Here is a 15576-nt window from a genome sequence, read left to right as displayed (position 1 = left end):
AATAATCCTATTGCAGAAATCACTGTAAAACCAATTGTTTGCTTCTGTGCTTGGTGGTGGTATGTTTAGGAAAAGAACAATACCTATTGAATAGAAATGAAATTGGGTGTGGAATCATAGCTGATCCGGTTAAAAAAATAAATTAAAAAAAAGTGAGGTCTGCATATACGAATAAGCAGTGTCAAGCAGTCGAAGGGATTTTTCAGTGCCGTTGAAGATGATAGACTTCCAATCATGTGGGTCTTTCCATCCTTCTGTTGTGAATTTGTCACTAAGAGGCATCTAATTCATTTGAACTGGGACGTCTGATAGCGATTCGTTTGCTGCCAGCCCTCCCAGTTCAAATGGATTGGATGTCCATCACCCTCAATAGCTGCCAATGAGTAAAAAACAGTCTTTGATTCGTTGGTACTAGACATGTGCCAATTACCGATTTCAAAGTATACAATGGTGTGAAAACGTCACGGTTTCAATACCGCAAAAATTTTCCATCATACCGTCTCTAGGGCATTAGCTATTTTTATGTCCCAAAAATGCAGGGAGAATTCCCTCGCTTACAGCTGCAAGGCTCAACCCTCCCCCACCAGTTGTTTCTCAGTGTCAGTGAGTCAGCTGTGCTACACGATGGCTGGAGGAGGTAAAACTCCTGAACTTTTCCCCCCATCTAGGAAAACAAAATCACTGGTATGGGAATACTTCAGCTACAGAAAAGTGACAGATGGCCGCGGCTTAGAGGAGGAGGGCCACCAACATGTTAAACATGTTTGTGGAGGGTGGCTGCAGAGGAGGCAATAGCTCCAATTACAGTGCCCTCCATAATTATTGGCACCCCTGAAAAAGATTTTTTTTTAGCTTCTAATACTTTTTTTCCATTTAACTAATATGGGACCTTAATGGAAAAAGAGAGAAAAATCCAACCTTCAATACAAGTGCATTCATTCAGTGGGGGAAAAAATCCCACATAAAGAAAAGATTATTTGACATCAAATAATGTGTGTCACAATTATTAGCACCCCTGGTGTTAATACTTTGTACAACCCCCTTTTGCCAACAAAACAAGGTCTGGGGACTGAGATGGCCATGGGAGGAGCTTGATTTTGTGTCTGGTGAACCATTTCTGTGTAGATTTGGCCACATGTTTAGGGTCATTGTCTTGCTGAAAGACCCCTGATATAAAATAAACCAGGACCCTAAACTGGATGAAAAGGAATATCGAACAAGCCTACATGAATTTACTGATTTATTTGATCATATTTGAGTACCACTTTCCATCTAGTTTACTACAAAAACTGTTATTACTACATTTTGATACAATAAGCTATAACAATGGTTTGAATAGCTTCCAAGATATATAAGGTGATGTGCATGATAATTAATGTAGCCTACATATTAAAAAATAGGTAATTATTGCATTTTTAATTTTTATACATTCTTTTTTTTTTTTAATTTACTCAATACTTCCAACAAAAAAAATAATAATCAGGATTTAAACTCAAAAGCTATTAAGTAGCTAATATTTTTTGTTTTATTTTGGTTTAAAGGTGAGGAAGAATGCGACTGACCGAGTGCGACATCACAAATGCTGAAGCAGATTGGGGAAGTGCTCAAACCAATGCTTTTGGCAACAAAGGTCATATACGAAGAAAAGACCCACCAATTTTATCATTGCCCCACTCCAAGCTCAACTGCTGACAGACACCTACAGCTCTGTTAATTATTTTTTTTAAAGATTTAAAACTTTAAAGAAATTAAGGGTGCCATTCATCATGATCTCTCCAAGAGATATCAGTGGTTGTTGTGTGTTTCCCCTATATGTGCAGGTACACAATTTGCAGTAGATGTATATTTTACAGCAATGTTGCACAAAAAGGTGTCACTGTTTAATAAATGACTTAAACAGTATTTTTTTTCTATTCTGAAATATCTTTTTTTTCGTTTCAACAGTTGTATCGTAGAATATCATGTATCAAATTTCTGACCAGTATATCGATAATCCCTGTATCGCGATATCGTGAGAGAATCGTTATCGTGAGCCTTGTATCGCGAATCGTATCGTATCGTAAGGTGCCCTGAGGTTCCCACTCCTATTCAACTGGGACCGTGTGCTTTGGTCAGATGAGACCAAGATTGAGCTTTTTGGCAACAAACACTCTAAGTGGGTCTGGCGTGCCACGAAAGATGTGCATGCTGAAAAGCACCTCATACCCACTGTGAAGTATGGGGGTGGGTCAGTGATGCTGTGGGGCTGTTTCGCTTCCAAAGGCCCTGGGAACCTTGTTAGGGTCCATGGCATCATGAATGCTTTGAAATACCAGGACAGTTTAAATATCAGTTTTAAAATCTGTTGCCCTCTGCCCGAAAGCTGAAGATGGGTCGTCACTGGGTCTTTCAGCAAGACAATGACCCTAAACATATGGCCAAATCTACACAGAAATGGTTCACCAGGCACAAAATCAAGCTCCTCCCATTGCCATCTCAGTCCCCAGATCTTGTTTTGTTGGCAAAAGGGGGTTGTACAAAGTATGAACACCAGGGGTGCTAATAATTGTGACACACATTATTTGATGTCAAATAATTATTTCTTTATGTGGGATTTTTTTCCCCACTGAATAAATGCACTTGTATTGAAGGTTGGATTTTTCTCTTTTTTTCCATTAAGGTCCCATATTATTTGAATAAAAAAAATATATATTAGAAGCTAAAAAAAACACATCTTAACCAGGGGTGCCAATAATTATGGAGGGCACTGTATGGTGGCCGCCACATTGACTAACAGACTTGCATCGTGCTTCGACACATTTAAGTTAAATAAATGCTAACTGCAGTTTTTTTTTTTTTTTGCTTTTAACCAAGAATCGAGACTGTTTTGCATCCTTATCTGAAAAGAATTCACGGATTTAAGCATTTATTCACAATAATTGTCACCGGAAAAGCTGTTTACATATGGCGGCCGCCACATTGACTAACAGACTAGCATCGTACTTCGACATATTTACCTAAAATAAATCCTAACTGCACGTTTTTATTGCTTTTAACCAAGAATAGAGACTGTTTTACGTCCATATCTATAAAGAATTCAGGGATTTAAGCATTTATTCACAAGAGTTTTCACTGGAAATGCTCAGTTCACATATGTCGGCCGCCACACTGACTAATAGACTTGCATCGTGCTTCAACATATTTACCTAAAAATAAATGCTAACTGCACGTTTTCTTGTTTTTTTTTTTTTGTTGCTTTTAACCAAGAATCAAGACTGTTTTGAGTCCATATCTGAAAAGAATTCACGGATTTAAGCATTAATTCACAAGAATTTTCACCGGAAAAGCTCAGTTCACATATGGCCCCCGCCACATTGACTAACAGACTCGCATCGTACTTCGACATATTCACGTAAAATAAATGCTAACTGCACGTTTTTTTGCTTTCAACCAAGAATCGAGACTGTTTTACGTCCATATCTATAAAGAATTCACCGATTTAAGCATTTATTCATAAGAGTTTTCACCGAAAAAGCTCAGTTCACATATGGCGGCCGCCACATTGACTAACAGACTCGCATCCTACTTTGACATATTTACTTAAAATAAATGTAAACTGCACGTTTTTTTGCTTTTAACCAAGAATCGAGACTGTTTTACATCCATATTCATGAAGAATTAAGGGATTTCAGCATTTATTCACAAGAATTTTCACCGGAAAAGCTCAGTTCACATATGGCGGTTCATACTGCAGGTATAAATGCACAAATCCGATTTTTTGTCACATCTGTTTTTGAGGCGTGCCCGTTCAGACTGCCTTTGTCCATTGAGACTGTTCAAGTATGACACATGCGCACTAATTCGTAGTCCGACACGCACTGAGAAAGAAGACCCGCATGCGCAGATGCATCAAAACAAATGACTACACGTGCTGGCTGTCCAATGTCATTCCAGGGCGATCATATTTTCATTTCCAAATCTCTCGCTCTTTGATGACGTAATTGCTGCATGAATTCCGATTTAGGAGACTTGCCAGTTTTAGACCGCCGGGACGTTCTGGAAAAAATGTGGCCTAGATTGGATTGAAACTACATACGAAAGTGACCCAGATCGGATATGAAATGGTCCACTTCTATGCGACTTGTCCCGTTCAGACCGTCAAGTTAATGCCTCACTCGAGTAGGAAAAACACGAAATAATCGGATTCGTGCATTAAGACCTGCAGTATGAACGTAGCCTAACAGACTAGCATCGTACTTCGACATACAGTGAGGCAAATTAGTATTTAGTCAACCACTAATTGTGCAAGTTCTCCCACTTGAAAATATTAGACAGGCCTGTAATTGTCAACATGGGTAAACCTCAACCATGAGACAGAATGTGGAGAAAAAAAAAAACAGAAAATCACATTGTTTGATTTCTAAATAATTTTATTTGCAAATCATGGTGCAAAATAAGTATTTGGTCAATACCAAAAGTTCATCTCAATACTTTGTTATGTACCCTTTGTTGGCAATAACGGAGGCTAAATGTTTGCTGTGTGTTTGTGATCATTGTCATGCTGAAAGAACCAGCCACGTCTCATCTTCAATGCCCTTGCTGATGGAAGGAGCTTTTCACTCAAAATTTCTCGATACATGGCTCCATTCATTCTTTCCTTTACACAGATCAGTCGTCCTGGTCCCTTTGCAGAAAAACAGCACCAAAGCATGATGTTACCACCCTCATGCTTCACAGTAGGTATGGTGTTCTTCGGATGCAATTCAGTATTCTTTCTCATCCAAACACGAGAACCTGCGTTTCTACCAAAAAGTTCTATTTTGGTTTCATCTGACCGTAACACATTCTCCCAGTCCTCTTCTGGATCATCCAAATGCTCTCTAGCAAACCGTAGACGGGCCTGGACGTGTACTGGCTTCAGCAGGGGGAGACGTCTGGCAGTGCAGGATTCGAGTCCCTGGCGGCGCATTGTGTTACTGATAGTAGCCTTTGTTACTGCGGTCCCAGCTCTCTGTAGGTCATACACAAGGTCCCCCTGTGTGGTTCTGGGATTTTTGCTCGCCGTTCTTGTTATCATTTTGACGCCACGGGGTGAGATCTTGCATGGAGCCCCAGATCGAGGGAGATTCTCAGTGGTCTTGTATGTCTTCCATTTTCTAATAATTGCTCCCACAGTTGATTTCTTTACACCAAGCGTTTTACCTATTGCAGATTTAGTCTCAATTTTGTCTCTGGTGTCCTTCGACAGCTCTTTGGTCTTGGCCATACTGGAGTTTGGAATGTGACTGACTGAGGTTAATGCATTAATAGAGGTAACGAGTGAAGCCTCGTTAAACCTCGTTAGAAGAAGTTAGACCTCTATGACAGCCAGAAATCTTGCTTGTTTGTAGGTGACCAAATACTTATTTTCAACCATGATTTGCAAATAAATTCTTTAAAAATCAAACAATGTGATTTTCTGTTTTTTTTTCTCCCAGATTCTGTCTCTCATGGTTGAGGTTTACCCATGTTGACAATTACAGGCCTCTCTAATTTTTTCAAGTAGGCGAACTTGCACAATTGGTGGTTGACTAAATACTTATTTGCCCCACTGTATACACATAAATGCTAACTGCAAGTTTTTTTTTTGCTTTTAACCACGAATCGAGACTGTTTTGCGTCCATATCTGAAAATAATTAATGGATTTAAGCATTTATTCACAAGCGTTTTCACTGGAAAAGCTATGTTCACATATGGTGGTTCCACTCGGTCAGTTTAGACGGCCACGCCAACAATGCAGGCCCCCTATTAATTGGCCACGCGTCCAGTCAATATCATTATGAGGTCTATGGCTCAACTAATAGACTGAATTTATTTTACTTTTATTCAGAATATTTCAGTCATTTTTTGTTTTTTAATACAAATTGCTAATATGTTTTGAAAAATAAAAATCCTTTTCAAAAGTTTTTTTTATTTATTTTTTAAATAACGCAGATTTCTCAAAGTAACACATTTTTCAACTGTAATTGCAATACCGTGAAACTTGGATATTTTGGCTTTTTTGGCATCTTGTCAGAATCTCATACCGGTGTTCTGACAAATTTTCCAACCCATCAAAAATTGCTACCTTGCGGTTTTGCGCATGCGCGTAACGTTAAAAATGGCCGTGAATGCAGCGATTCCAAAGTAAACACTACAAACTTTCTTTAAAGATAGGAATATTTAGTTAAGTTTGATCATGTAAAGAAATGTAAAAAATTCTCAGACACATCCTACTATGTTAGCTGCACACAGCAACTGCACCCCGCGCTCTCACTGTTAACGACTTCGCCGTGTCGTTAAGTATTAATTTACGCCATTTTCGTGTTGCACATGTATGTTTATGATGTGTCTAGTTTAGTTAGCACCTTTGGATAACATTGAGAGTCCAACTGAATGTAAAAGAGGGCATTATCAGCGCCACAAAAGCTTTGGGAGCAACATTTTATAAGGGAGAAATTTTTGACAGAACACCGGCACATTCCTGGTAGGGACCATACTAGGTTGTTATCCTGCCTGTTATCTGAACAAAATCTGAACAGCAAGTTAATATTTACCTCTCTATCTCCAGAAATGGCTTAAGTAATAACTGCATGCAAGTGAGTGAACCAAAACACAGCCTTCACCCAGAGATCTAAAGTACGAAATGTGTTGATGTTTCCTGTCTACAAAATTATGCTTTTGCTTATTCTGCTTTCGACATAGACCACACACTTACCCAAGTTCCTTCTTTCTAATATACTTACTGTGATAACAGCCTTACTGAGACACAAAGAGCCCCTGCAGCCATATTCCCTTTCATCCTCTGATTTGTAGTAGCTCAAAGCGTTGTTCTTCAACACAACCCATCGGTCCTGCCATCCGTGTATGTAATTGGTCCACTAGAAGCAAACAAGCTCAGTTACTGACTTTCGTCTGCGAACATGACAGTAAACTTCAAGAAATGCTCATTACCTTGCTCAACACGCCTCCGAACTCCACAGGTTGTGCGGATTCTGGTTCCACATCTTCGTCTGAACCGGAGGATGAGCTCTTTTCGGACATTTAAATCCAAGATTCAGAAGAACTAAGTGGCTTTTTAATCAGCGGAGCTCACTGGCTCGAGACTGACTTAATAAATGTCCCAAACGCAGCAGAACCAAAACAGATATAGAAATAAATACAAAGTTAGCTTCCCCGTCCGCGGTATTAGTTGGGGGGGAAAAGAGGCAAAAAAAAAAAAGATTGCTTTGGGGAGAAATGGTGACGATCCAACCCCGACAACTCGCTGTTGCTGGATTTGTTTTGAAACTGACGTCGACCAGCACCGAGACAAAGCCAGTTAGCGTAAACTGTTAGCTGTCAAACCAAACCAACAAATGCAACTTGACAGATAACTTGTGAGCTCAAGGACGCGCGCGACCAGTCCACGAAAGAACGGTCGGTAAAGGCCCTGGCGTGACCGCCGGTCTCGACTAGGAAGCTACAAATGACGACGAAAGGGACCGCATTGCTGCTTTATTTCCGCGGTTTTGTTAGCAACAGCCGAGGGCTTCACTAGCTTGTCATTCGGGTCGAGGGGGAGGAGCCGAAGCCACGCTTTACTTGTGTACCTGAAAAAGAGCAGCATCAAGTTGACATAGATCTTTAGCGGAAGTCATATGAGGGTCTTTCAAAACAATTGACTACAATTTTCTTTTAATTAAAAGACACATATCAAAGTGTGTGTGTGTTTTTTTTTAAATTACATTATTGTTATATTCATTAATAGTTACTTTTATATACAAATAAACAATTTAAAATGTATGTAAAATGTAGAGTAATACAAACAGTTAGACGGTGTCTAAGAGAAACGGTACCATTTCCCCATCATGAGCCCCGATAAGGTGATTCACTTTACTGTGTTCAAGGGCTTGGAGTGAAGTCTGCCTACACTATAGTTAAATGCAGGGCCGGCGCTAGCTATTTTGGTGCCCTAGGCATAAATGCTTTGTGGTGCACCCCCCCATCCACCAATACAAGACAAAACATTCAGGGATTATACGGTGAAATATTGTTTTGAACCATGGTACAAACATTTTCTAAATTAATTATAGTATTATGCAGGCCCATATTTAAAACACAGATATATGACAACTTTAATATTATACCTTTATAAACATGGACTAATAGGGCACTATATAAACATTCTGGACATAATGTGGAAACAATGAATATCAAGGGGAAATCTACAAAGCTTTAAGATTGTCTTTTTTTTCCCCATTAGTTTCACTAGTAGATGTCGCTCTTGGCCTCTGAACCTCTCAAAAATGACTACGGCTTCTTACTAATGGAAAAATTTCGGTATCAACATAGTCGTTGCATAAAACCACTACCGGTATGTCTCGTAACATTCCATTTAATTTTCATTGTGCAATGAATTTGCAAGTCACATCATTTCCACCACAGCGTTTTGGAGTGGTTTTTTTGGGTTGTGCACACTAATAAACCGATCATACCCTGATTTCTGGAGTTACCAGATTATTCAAGTGGTCATGTAAAGAGCATGATCCGCTATCCTATATCTGATAAACACAGCTATTTTACATCTCAGAGCATGTGTACAAATGTAAAAACTGATGTCGCTAGAGAGGCCTTAGGGACGCCAAACTGATTCGCTTTCAGCTTATTGGCCTACTCTGCAGTTAGCGAGCTTGTGTAACGCAATCGCCACACTTGCATTTGAAGAGGTTCAGTGGGACAACTTCAAGCAAGCATGGGTTTTTGGTAGACATGGAGGAAGGCCTATGCTGAGACCAAGAGTTTTACGTCATGTACTTGGAAAGAAATCAAACTATTGACTTAACATGTAAACCAGGTTTTTCCTAATGATCACATCACTGAAGTGCACGTAAATGCGTCAAATCTCATTATTGTCATTACCTGGTTATTCCCAGTTATCAGATTATTGTAGTCGTGTAAACGTAGCTGATAACAGATAAACAATTGTTTAAAAAAAAAAAAACAAGAAAAAAAAACATTCTTACCTGCAAGTGATGCGCGGGCATCATCTCGCTGCTTTTTCCTCTTCCTTTTTTCCGCCCCCGACTCTTGTTGTCTTTTCGATTACATTTCCTTTCAAGAATAAACTTCTGCCAAATTTGCGACTGAAGCGTAATGGAGCAAACCACTAGGGAATTGGGGGCGGGGGCACCAAAGGTAGACTGACGAGAGGGCCGCACAGGAGATTCTTTTTTTGTGTAAATAATGAGCCTATGTTACTTATATTTGTATTACTTGCATTTATCAGTTTAAGTTTTATTTTAAATACTATATATTGTTGTTATTATTACAATGACTATTTTTTAGGATTTTTTACAAACTTGATTTTTTTTTTGGTGCCCCTTCAGGCAGAGTTGGTGCCCTACGCGCAGTGCATGTTATGCGTATGCGGAGAGCCGTGTCTGGTTAGATGACTGGGTTAGACTAATGCGGGGGTGTCCAAACTTTTTGCAAAGGGGGCCAGATTTGGTGTGGTAAAAATTTGGGGGGCCGACCTTGGCTGACGTCCTTTACGTAGAATTTAGGCAAATTTTTAGGCAAATTTTAGCAAGCCATTCTGTGTGTCACATTTGCTTCATCACTTTTTTTAATGAACAATTTCAACAGTCTCGCAACTAGCCTTTGTGACGTTCTCTTTCGACTCTCGGGCTCTTGCGAAATACTGCTGCTGTAAAATTAAACTAGCTTCAAGTCGCTTCAATTTCTCGCTGCCTATCTTCCCTCTAGTCTTGTCGTACATGTCAGCGTGTCTTGTTTGGTAATATCGTCTCATATTGAACTCTTTAAAAACAGCGACTGTCTCTTTGCAAATGAGGCAGACACAGTTGTTGCGTATTTTAGTGAAGAAATAGTCCAATTTCCACCTATTCTTGAAACCTCGGCCGTCGCAGTCAACTTTCTTTTTTTTGTTGCTTGTCGCCATTTTAGAAAATTGGAAGTAAAGAGTCACACGGGGTAATGTTGCTTAGAGTGCTGCTGCCTTTTAGTGGGTAAATGAGGAGCAGCATTTAGTGTGTAAGCTACTTCATATGCTGGTAGCATTACTGCTGACCAATTTATTAAGTTTGTGTACAGGCCAGACGTTATTGATTTTATGACAGAGGCTGGAGGCCGGATGAAATTTGACTACGGGCCGCATTTGGCCCCCGGGCCGGACTTTGGACGTGTCTTATGCAAACAATTATATGGTGTGTGCGAGAACGGTACCTATTCCCTTCAACATAAACCCAGGCAAGGACGTAAGTTTGCATAGGACACAACACCACCAAGTTTTCAAGATGCTCAGATTGTCCCCACCAACTTTTAAGCAACTTATTTGCATTATATAATGAATTCCGTAACATAGATAATTTAGATCGTCTTCCCATATGTTGTAAGAATAGAACTGACCCTTCCATTATTACCGTATTGGCCCGAATATAAGACGGCCCTGATTATTAGACGACCCCCTCTTTTTCAAGACTCAAGTTCGAAAAAAGACTTTTTGAACACCAAATTAATTTTTAGACAGAAAATAATTACAGTACACCCGAAACAAATGATTATAACAATATATTTGAGAGAAAAAGCATATTATTTTGCCTCATTCAAATCTTAATATCTGAACATTTAAATATGTAAACTAAAGTGCAATCACATTCGTAAATGAATGGCTTCTGGTTTTTGAAATGTAAATAAACCAATGTATTGTGATAAAACAACAAAATTGCAATAACTGCATTAACCATCAAAATGAAGTCTAACTGTAACTGAAGTCTTGAAACAAATCTGAACATGGAAAAACATTGCAATTAAAAATTGCAAACTGGTTAAACTTGAGAGGAGCTGAGATCTGTCATGACATCCCTTCAATGATATCTGGCGCCATCTAGCGTCGTGAATGGGGAGAGTAGTTGAGATCTGTCATGACAGAACATCGCTTCAATGATATCTGGCGCCAACTAGCGTCGTGAATGGGTACAATGTCTCGACCGCGAATATAAGACGACCCCCTCTTTTTCAGTCTTATTTCAATGCAAAAAACACCGTATTATATTCGGGCCAGTACGATAATTCATTTAGTTCAGACTTTTATTGACCCTTTCACTTGCTGAATGTGCCAGTCCATTTTTTTCCTCCTCAAACACGTTTGATTGGCTGATGACTTGACACCCCCATACACAGACACACACACAATCACATCCCCGACATAAATACAACATGCCGCATCCTCTGCCCCCTTCGAAAACGAGGAATATTAGAGTTTTCTTTTTCCGCCAGCAGCGGCCACTGTAGGTATTGTAAAAAGAAAACAATGTTGTGGAGGTGGGGGACACACCACTAATTTTGCTACTGAAAGTCCGACCGGCATCAGAGTTCGCAGAACATTAATCTGTGTGAATTTCCCAAACTCGAGTAGGAATCTGCTTTGAGAGAAATATCCTCCTCTATGTGTTTTCTACTGTTAACGTTAATAAAACTAAGTAATGTAGTGACCCAAGGTTTACCCCCTTCTCCCGAATTTTCATTATTTTAACACTCAAAACAAGATGGAGAAAATTATTCGACTAGATTTAAGAAAAATGATCAGATTAAAACATAAATTTGCAGTGTGAAAGTTAGTATAAATCAATACAGATTTATTTTGCATTGATAATTTAGCCTATCAATTAATTAGATTCATATTAGTGAGAAATGGAGCCCTGACCCCCATTCACCCAATCTGTTATTGAACGGGGTTCAGGACTACATTTCTCAGAAATATGAACCTATTTAATTGATAGGCCAAAAATTAAGCCTTACAATTAAATCATTTATTTTGCATTGATCAATACAAAATAAATCTGTATTGACTCATACTAACTTTCATGTGTATTGGTTCAGGTGATACAATGTTCGATTCAAACTTTTGTTTGAATCAACAACTACCAACACTGGACACTGGAGCACCTGCTCCTATACTCAAACTAAAGTATTGTAGTATAAAAGTGATTTGGGAAAAAAATTATGAAAAAAAATTTGAGATATCCAAGGGCTGGTCTAAATCTGAGGCATCCTAGACCAGGGCCGTGCAGAGACAGATGGAGGTGCAGATGCTTATATATCAAAAGGGGCACAAGAACAAAAATTTAATACACCTTACAACAACATAATTTCCAGTTTAACCAGCTTTACAGTATAATTGACTGTGACGGACTTTATTGGGAGGGGCGAACAATGGATAGAAATCAAAACTGTCATAAATACTTTCTGGCTGTGAGTCACTCAGTGTTTGCCTCTTTTCTTCCTTCAACCTCTAAATAAAAACTTCCTTACTCAACTTGTTGTACATTTTAGAACAAACCAAATTAGATGATCACTGAGCCCCCATCAACACAGTTTTTTCAAAACTTATTTCATTATTAGAGAAGTTAAAGATGTATACTTTTCTAGATAATGTTGTGAAGAGAACGGACAAATATGGTTGTCTATAGGGAGTAGAGACACACGGGTCGAAATAGCCTTGGTGCGGGAGGTAATTCATTATTAAAGTAGAAAACTATATTAAAGAAAATTACATATTATTCTTTTTTTTTTTTTTGAATCCCCACAATAAACCTGGTGTAAGAATTTTCACTACAGTATTTGCTTGAACACTTTTGAACACGTTTGTTTTCAACCACCAGATGTCCTCAGACTCCTCACCACACACCCAGGTCACAGAGGAACAGCGTGCGGTGATATGCATCAGCTTAGCAGCACACAGACAGCTTTTATTTTTTAAAGGTGTTTTCGGTGTTCAAGTCAAGTACTCAGTGGGTTGCTTGCACAATTGGTCAGCACACACATACGCACCAAAAAAAAAAGTCATTAATGGTACTTTGGGCATTTAGGGGCAAAGGGGCAGGTGCTCAAGAATTCCCCCCGACCCTGCACATGCTTGTCCTAGACTACCCCAAGACTCGAACCAAAGTAGTCCTGGATAGCTCCCCGTTTTTATTTCAATAAAGCGACTTTGGGACTGAAGCCACCGCATACTAGTATAACCAGTGTTGTTAATCTTACTGAAAAAAAGTAATTAATTATAGTTACAAATTACTTCTCCCAAAAAGTAATTGCGTTAGTAACTCAATTACCTGAATGTAAGAGTAATTAGTTACTTGGCAAAGTAATTGATGATAATTACTTTTTTTTTTTCCCTCAAAAAAAAAAAAACAAAAAAAAAAAAACATTGGCCACACACAAGTTTTTTGTGAAGGTTTTTGGTACAATTGGCCCGAGCCCAATTCTTTACCCTAATTTACCCTTTACCCTGAATCAACTGTTAAAAGTTGTTAAAATTGCTCCCATTATTGCATTTGTTCCCTTCTCTCTACTTTCGACATATGAAAGTTTTAAAACTGTTTCATCATTTAAAGATAGATTCAAGTCAAGATTTTGCCGATTTAGAAGTATTTTAGATAAAAAGTTACTTAGGTTCGCTAGGAAGGTTCTCTACAACAGAGCCGTCCTAAAAAGTCTACTGCTTTAAGATGGCGGCTGTCTACTAACGCATTTAGTGCCATGCAGTGTTGTTAAATTTACTTTAAAAAAGTAATTAATTACAGTTACAAATTACTTCTCCCAAAAATTAATTTCGTTAGTAACTCAGTTACCTGAATGTAAGAGTAATTAGTTACTTGGCAAAGTAACTAATGATATATATTTTTTTTTCTCAAAAAAAAAAAAAAAAAAAAACACACAGGTCACACAATGTGAAGCTTAAAGGGTTTGGGGGACAATTGGCCCTAGCCCAATTCTTTACCCTCCACTTAACTAGACACAAGGGTATTGCGATAACTAGCTAGTAACCTTTGCTATGTGTGGAAGTCATTTAAAGTTGTGAATCAATCGTTAAAGTTGTTAAAATTTCTCCCGTTATTGCATTAGTTCCCTTCTGTCTACTTTAAACATGTGTAAGTTTTAAAACTGTTTCATCATTTAAAGATAGATTTAAGTTAAGATTTTGCCGATTTAGGAGCATTTTAGATTAAAAAAAAAAATTACTTAGGTTCGCTAGGAAGGATCTCTACATCAGGGCCTTCCTGAGAGGTCTACTGCTTTAAGATGGCGGCTGTTTACAAACGCATGTAGTCCTTAAAACATGTTGGCAATGCAGCAGTGTCAAGCATTTGCATCTAGTTCTATAATATGATATCTACCGTGTCATGTGGGTGTAGTTTGTCGGCTATGGCTGCAGTCAGGTATTATTGGAGCCACCTAGCATCGCGGTTGCAACGGCGTCTTCCCCACTCCTGCTCTGCTCTCGTCCCCGTGAGTCCGTTTCTCTCAGACTTTTTTTTATTCAAACAACTTAGTAACGCATAGTAACGCACGCCTTTCCCGCCTCAGTAACGGTAACAGCGTTGCCAAGATGAGAAAAGTAATTAATTAGATTACTCATTACTGAAAAAAATAACGCCGTTAGTAACGCCGTTATATTGTAACGCCGTTATTAACAACACTGAGTATAACACCATTTACCATTACCATTGCGTTACCATAATGCACATAATGCAAACAATGATCTAAATGAGGGACGGCTAGCTTGACTTCTTTGTTCTTTGTAGAGGCTAGCCTTACTGCAGTAGGTTACTGCAGGCCAGCAAGTTTAATGCTATGCTAACTCTGATGCAGATCGGACTATCAGCAGCAAAATTAGTGTTTTTTCCCCCACCCCCACAACATTGATGTCTTTTTACATTACTTACAGTGGCTGCTGCTTGAAAAAAAAACTTCTACTATCCTCCTCTTCGAAGTGGGCGGAGGAGGCGGCGGCATATTGTACTCCTGTCAGGCTGTCAGTGGGGCGATGTGAGTGTACGTTTGTGGTCTGTGTGGTGGTGGTGGGGGGTGAAGGAGGGCCGTATGTTGAGGTACCGCTGTAAATTCGCTTCGACACACGATCTTTTTGACATTTGACTCGCCATTTGTTTCAACATACGACCTTAGCCACCTTAGAACCCGATTCGTTACATTATTACAGGAATTATTATTATTATTATTTTACTATTCCGGTTTTTATTAACAATTTATTTGTTTTGCTATGTGTAATTGCCATCTGTAATAGTACCAGCAGTATTTATTAAGGATTTAGTGTAGGTTTTGGGGCTCAGGATTAAATTAATGGAATTATAATGTATTCTTATGGGAAAATCCTGCGCCACATACGACCATTTCGACTTACAAACGCGGTCCTGGAACGAATTGACTTTGTATGTAGAGGTACCACTGTATACATAAAGTTTTTTTCTATTATACTTTGGGGGAAAAAAAGTGAAAAAAAAAACAACTCTTTTATGTATCTATTTCCAATGCTAAATCTGAATAAATACATTGAACACTCTCCCCAAAAATGTGTGTGTGTGTGGGGGGGGTTGTGCTACTTCGCGGTTTTTCGCTTATCACTGCGGGTCCTGGTGCCCATTAACCACGAAGAACGAGGGATCACTGTATTTAACTCGATGCCTGCCACTGACAACGATAATTCATTTAAACTGGGTGGAGTTGTGAAAGGTGATGTTTGAGCGCGGTTAACAGACTATTTAGTCTATTTTGAC

General features: G+C 38.9%; 1 protein-coding gene across 3 annotated transcripts in view; it reads right to left on the bottom strand.

The window, feature by feature from the left end:
* LOC130913057 (ceramide transfer protein-like) overlaps nt 1–7575 on the bottom strand; it is an 84252-nt gene extending 76677 nt beyond the window's left edge. Inside the window, exons 1-2 of one of the 3 annotated variants that reach the window (XM_057831335.1) lie at nt 6953–7575; nt 6745–6879 (exon numbers count right to left, since the gene is read on the bottom strand). In XM_057831335.1, the coding sequence (XP_057687318.1) occupies nt 6745–6879; nt 6953–7042 (225 nt within the window). In that variant the 5' untranslated portion in view covers nt 7043–7575. The remainder of the gene's footprint in view (nt 1–6744; nt 6880–6952) is intronic. The other 2 variants (XM_057831334.1, XM_057831336.1) reach the window with 2 other exon arrangements.
* Between the last annotated feature and the right edge of the window lie 8001 nt (nt 7576–15576).

The sequence above is a fragment of the Corythoichthys intestinalis genome, chromosome 3, assembly GCF_030265065.1.
Source record: "Corythoichthys intestinalis isolate RoL2023-P3 chromosome 3, ASM3026506v1, whole genome shotgun sequence".
Taxonomy (NCBI): Eukaryota; Metazoa; Chordata; class Actinopteri; order Syngnathiformes; family Syngnathidae; genus Corythoichthys; species Corythoichthys intestinalis.
This window is presented reverse-complemented; position numbering and strand designations above follow the sequence as displayed.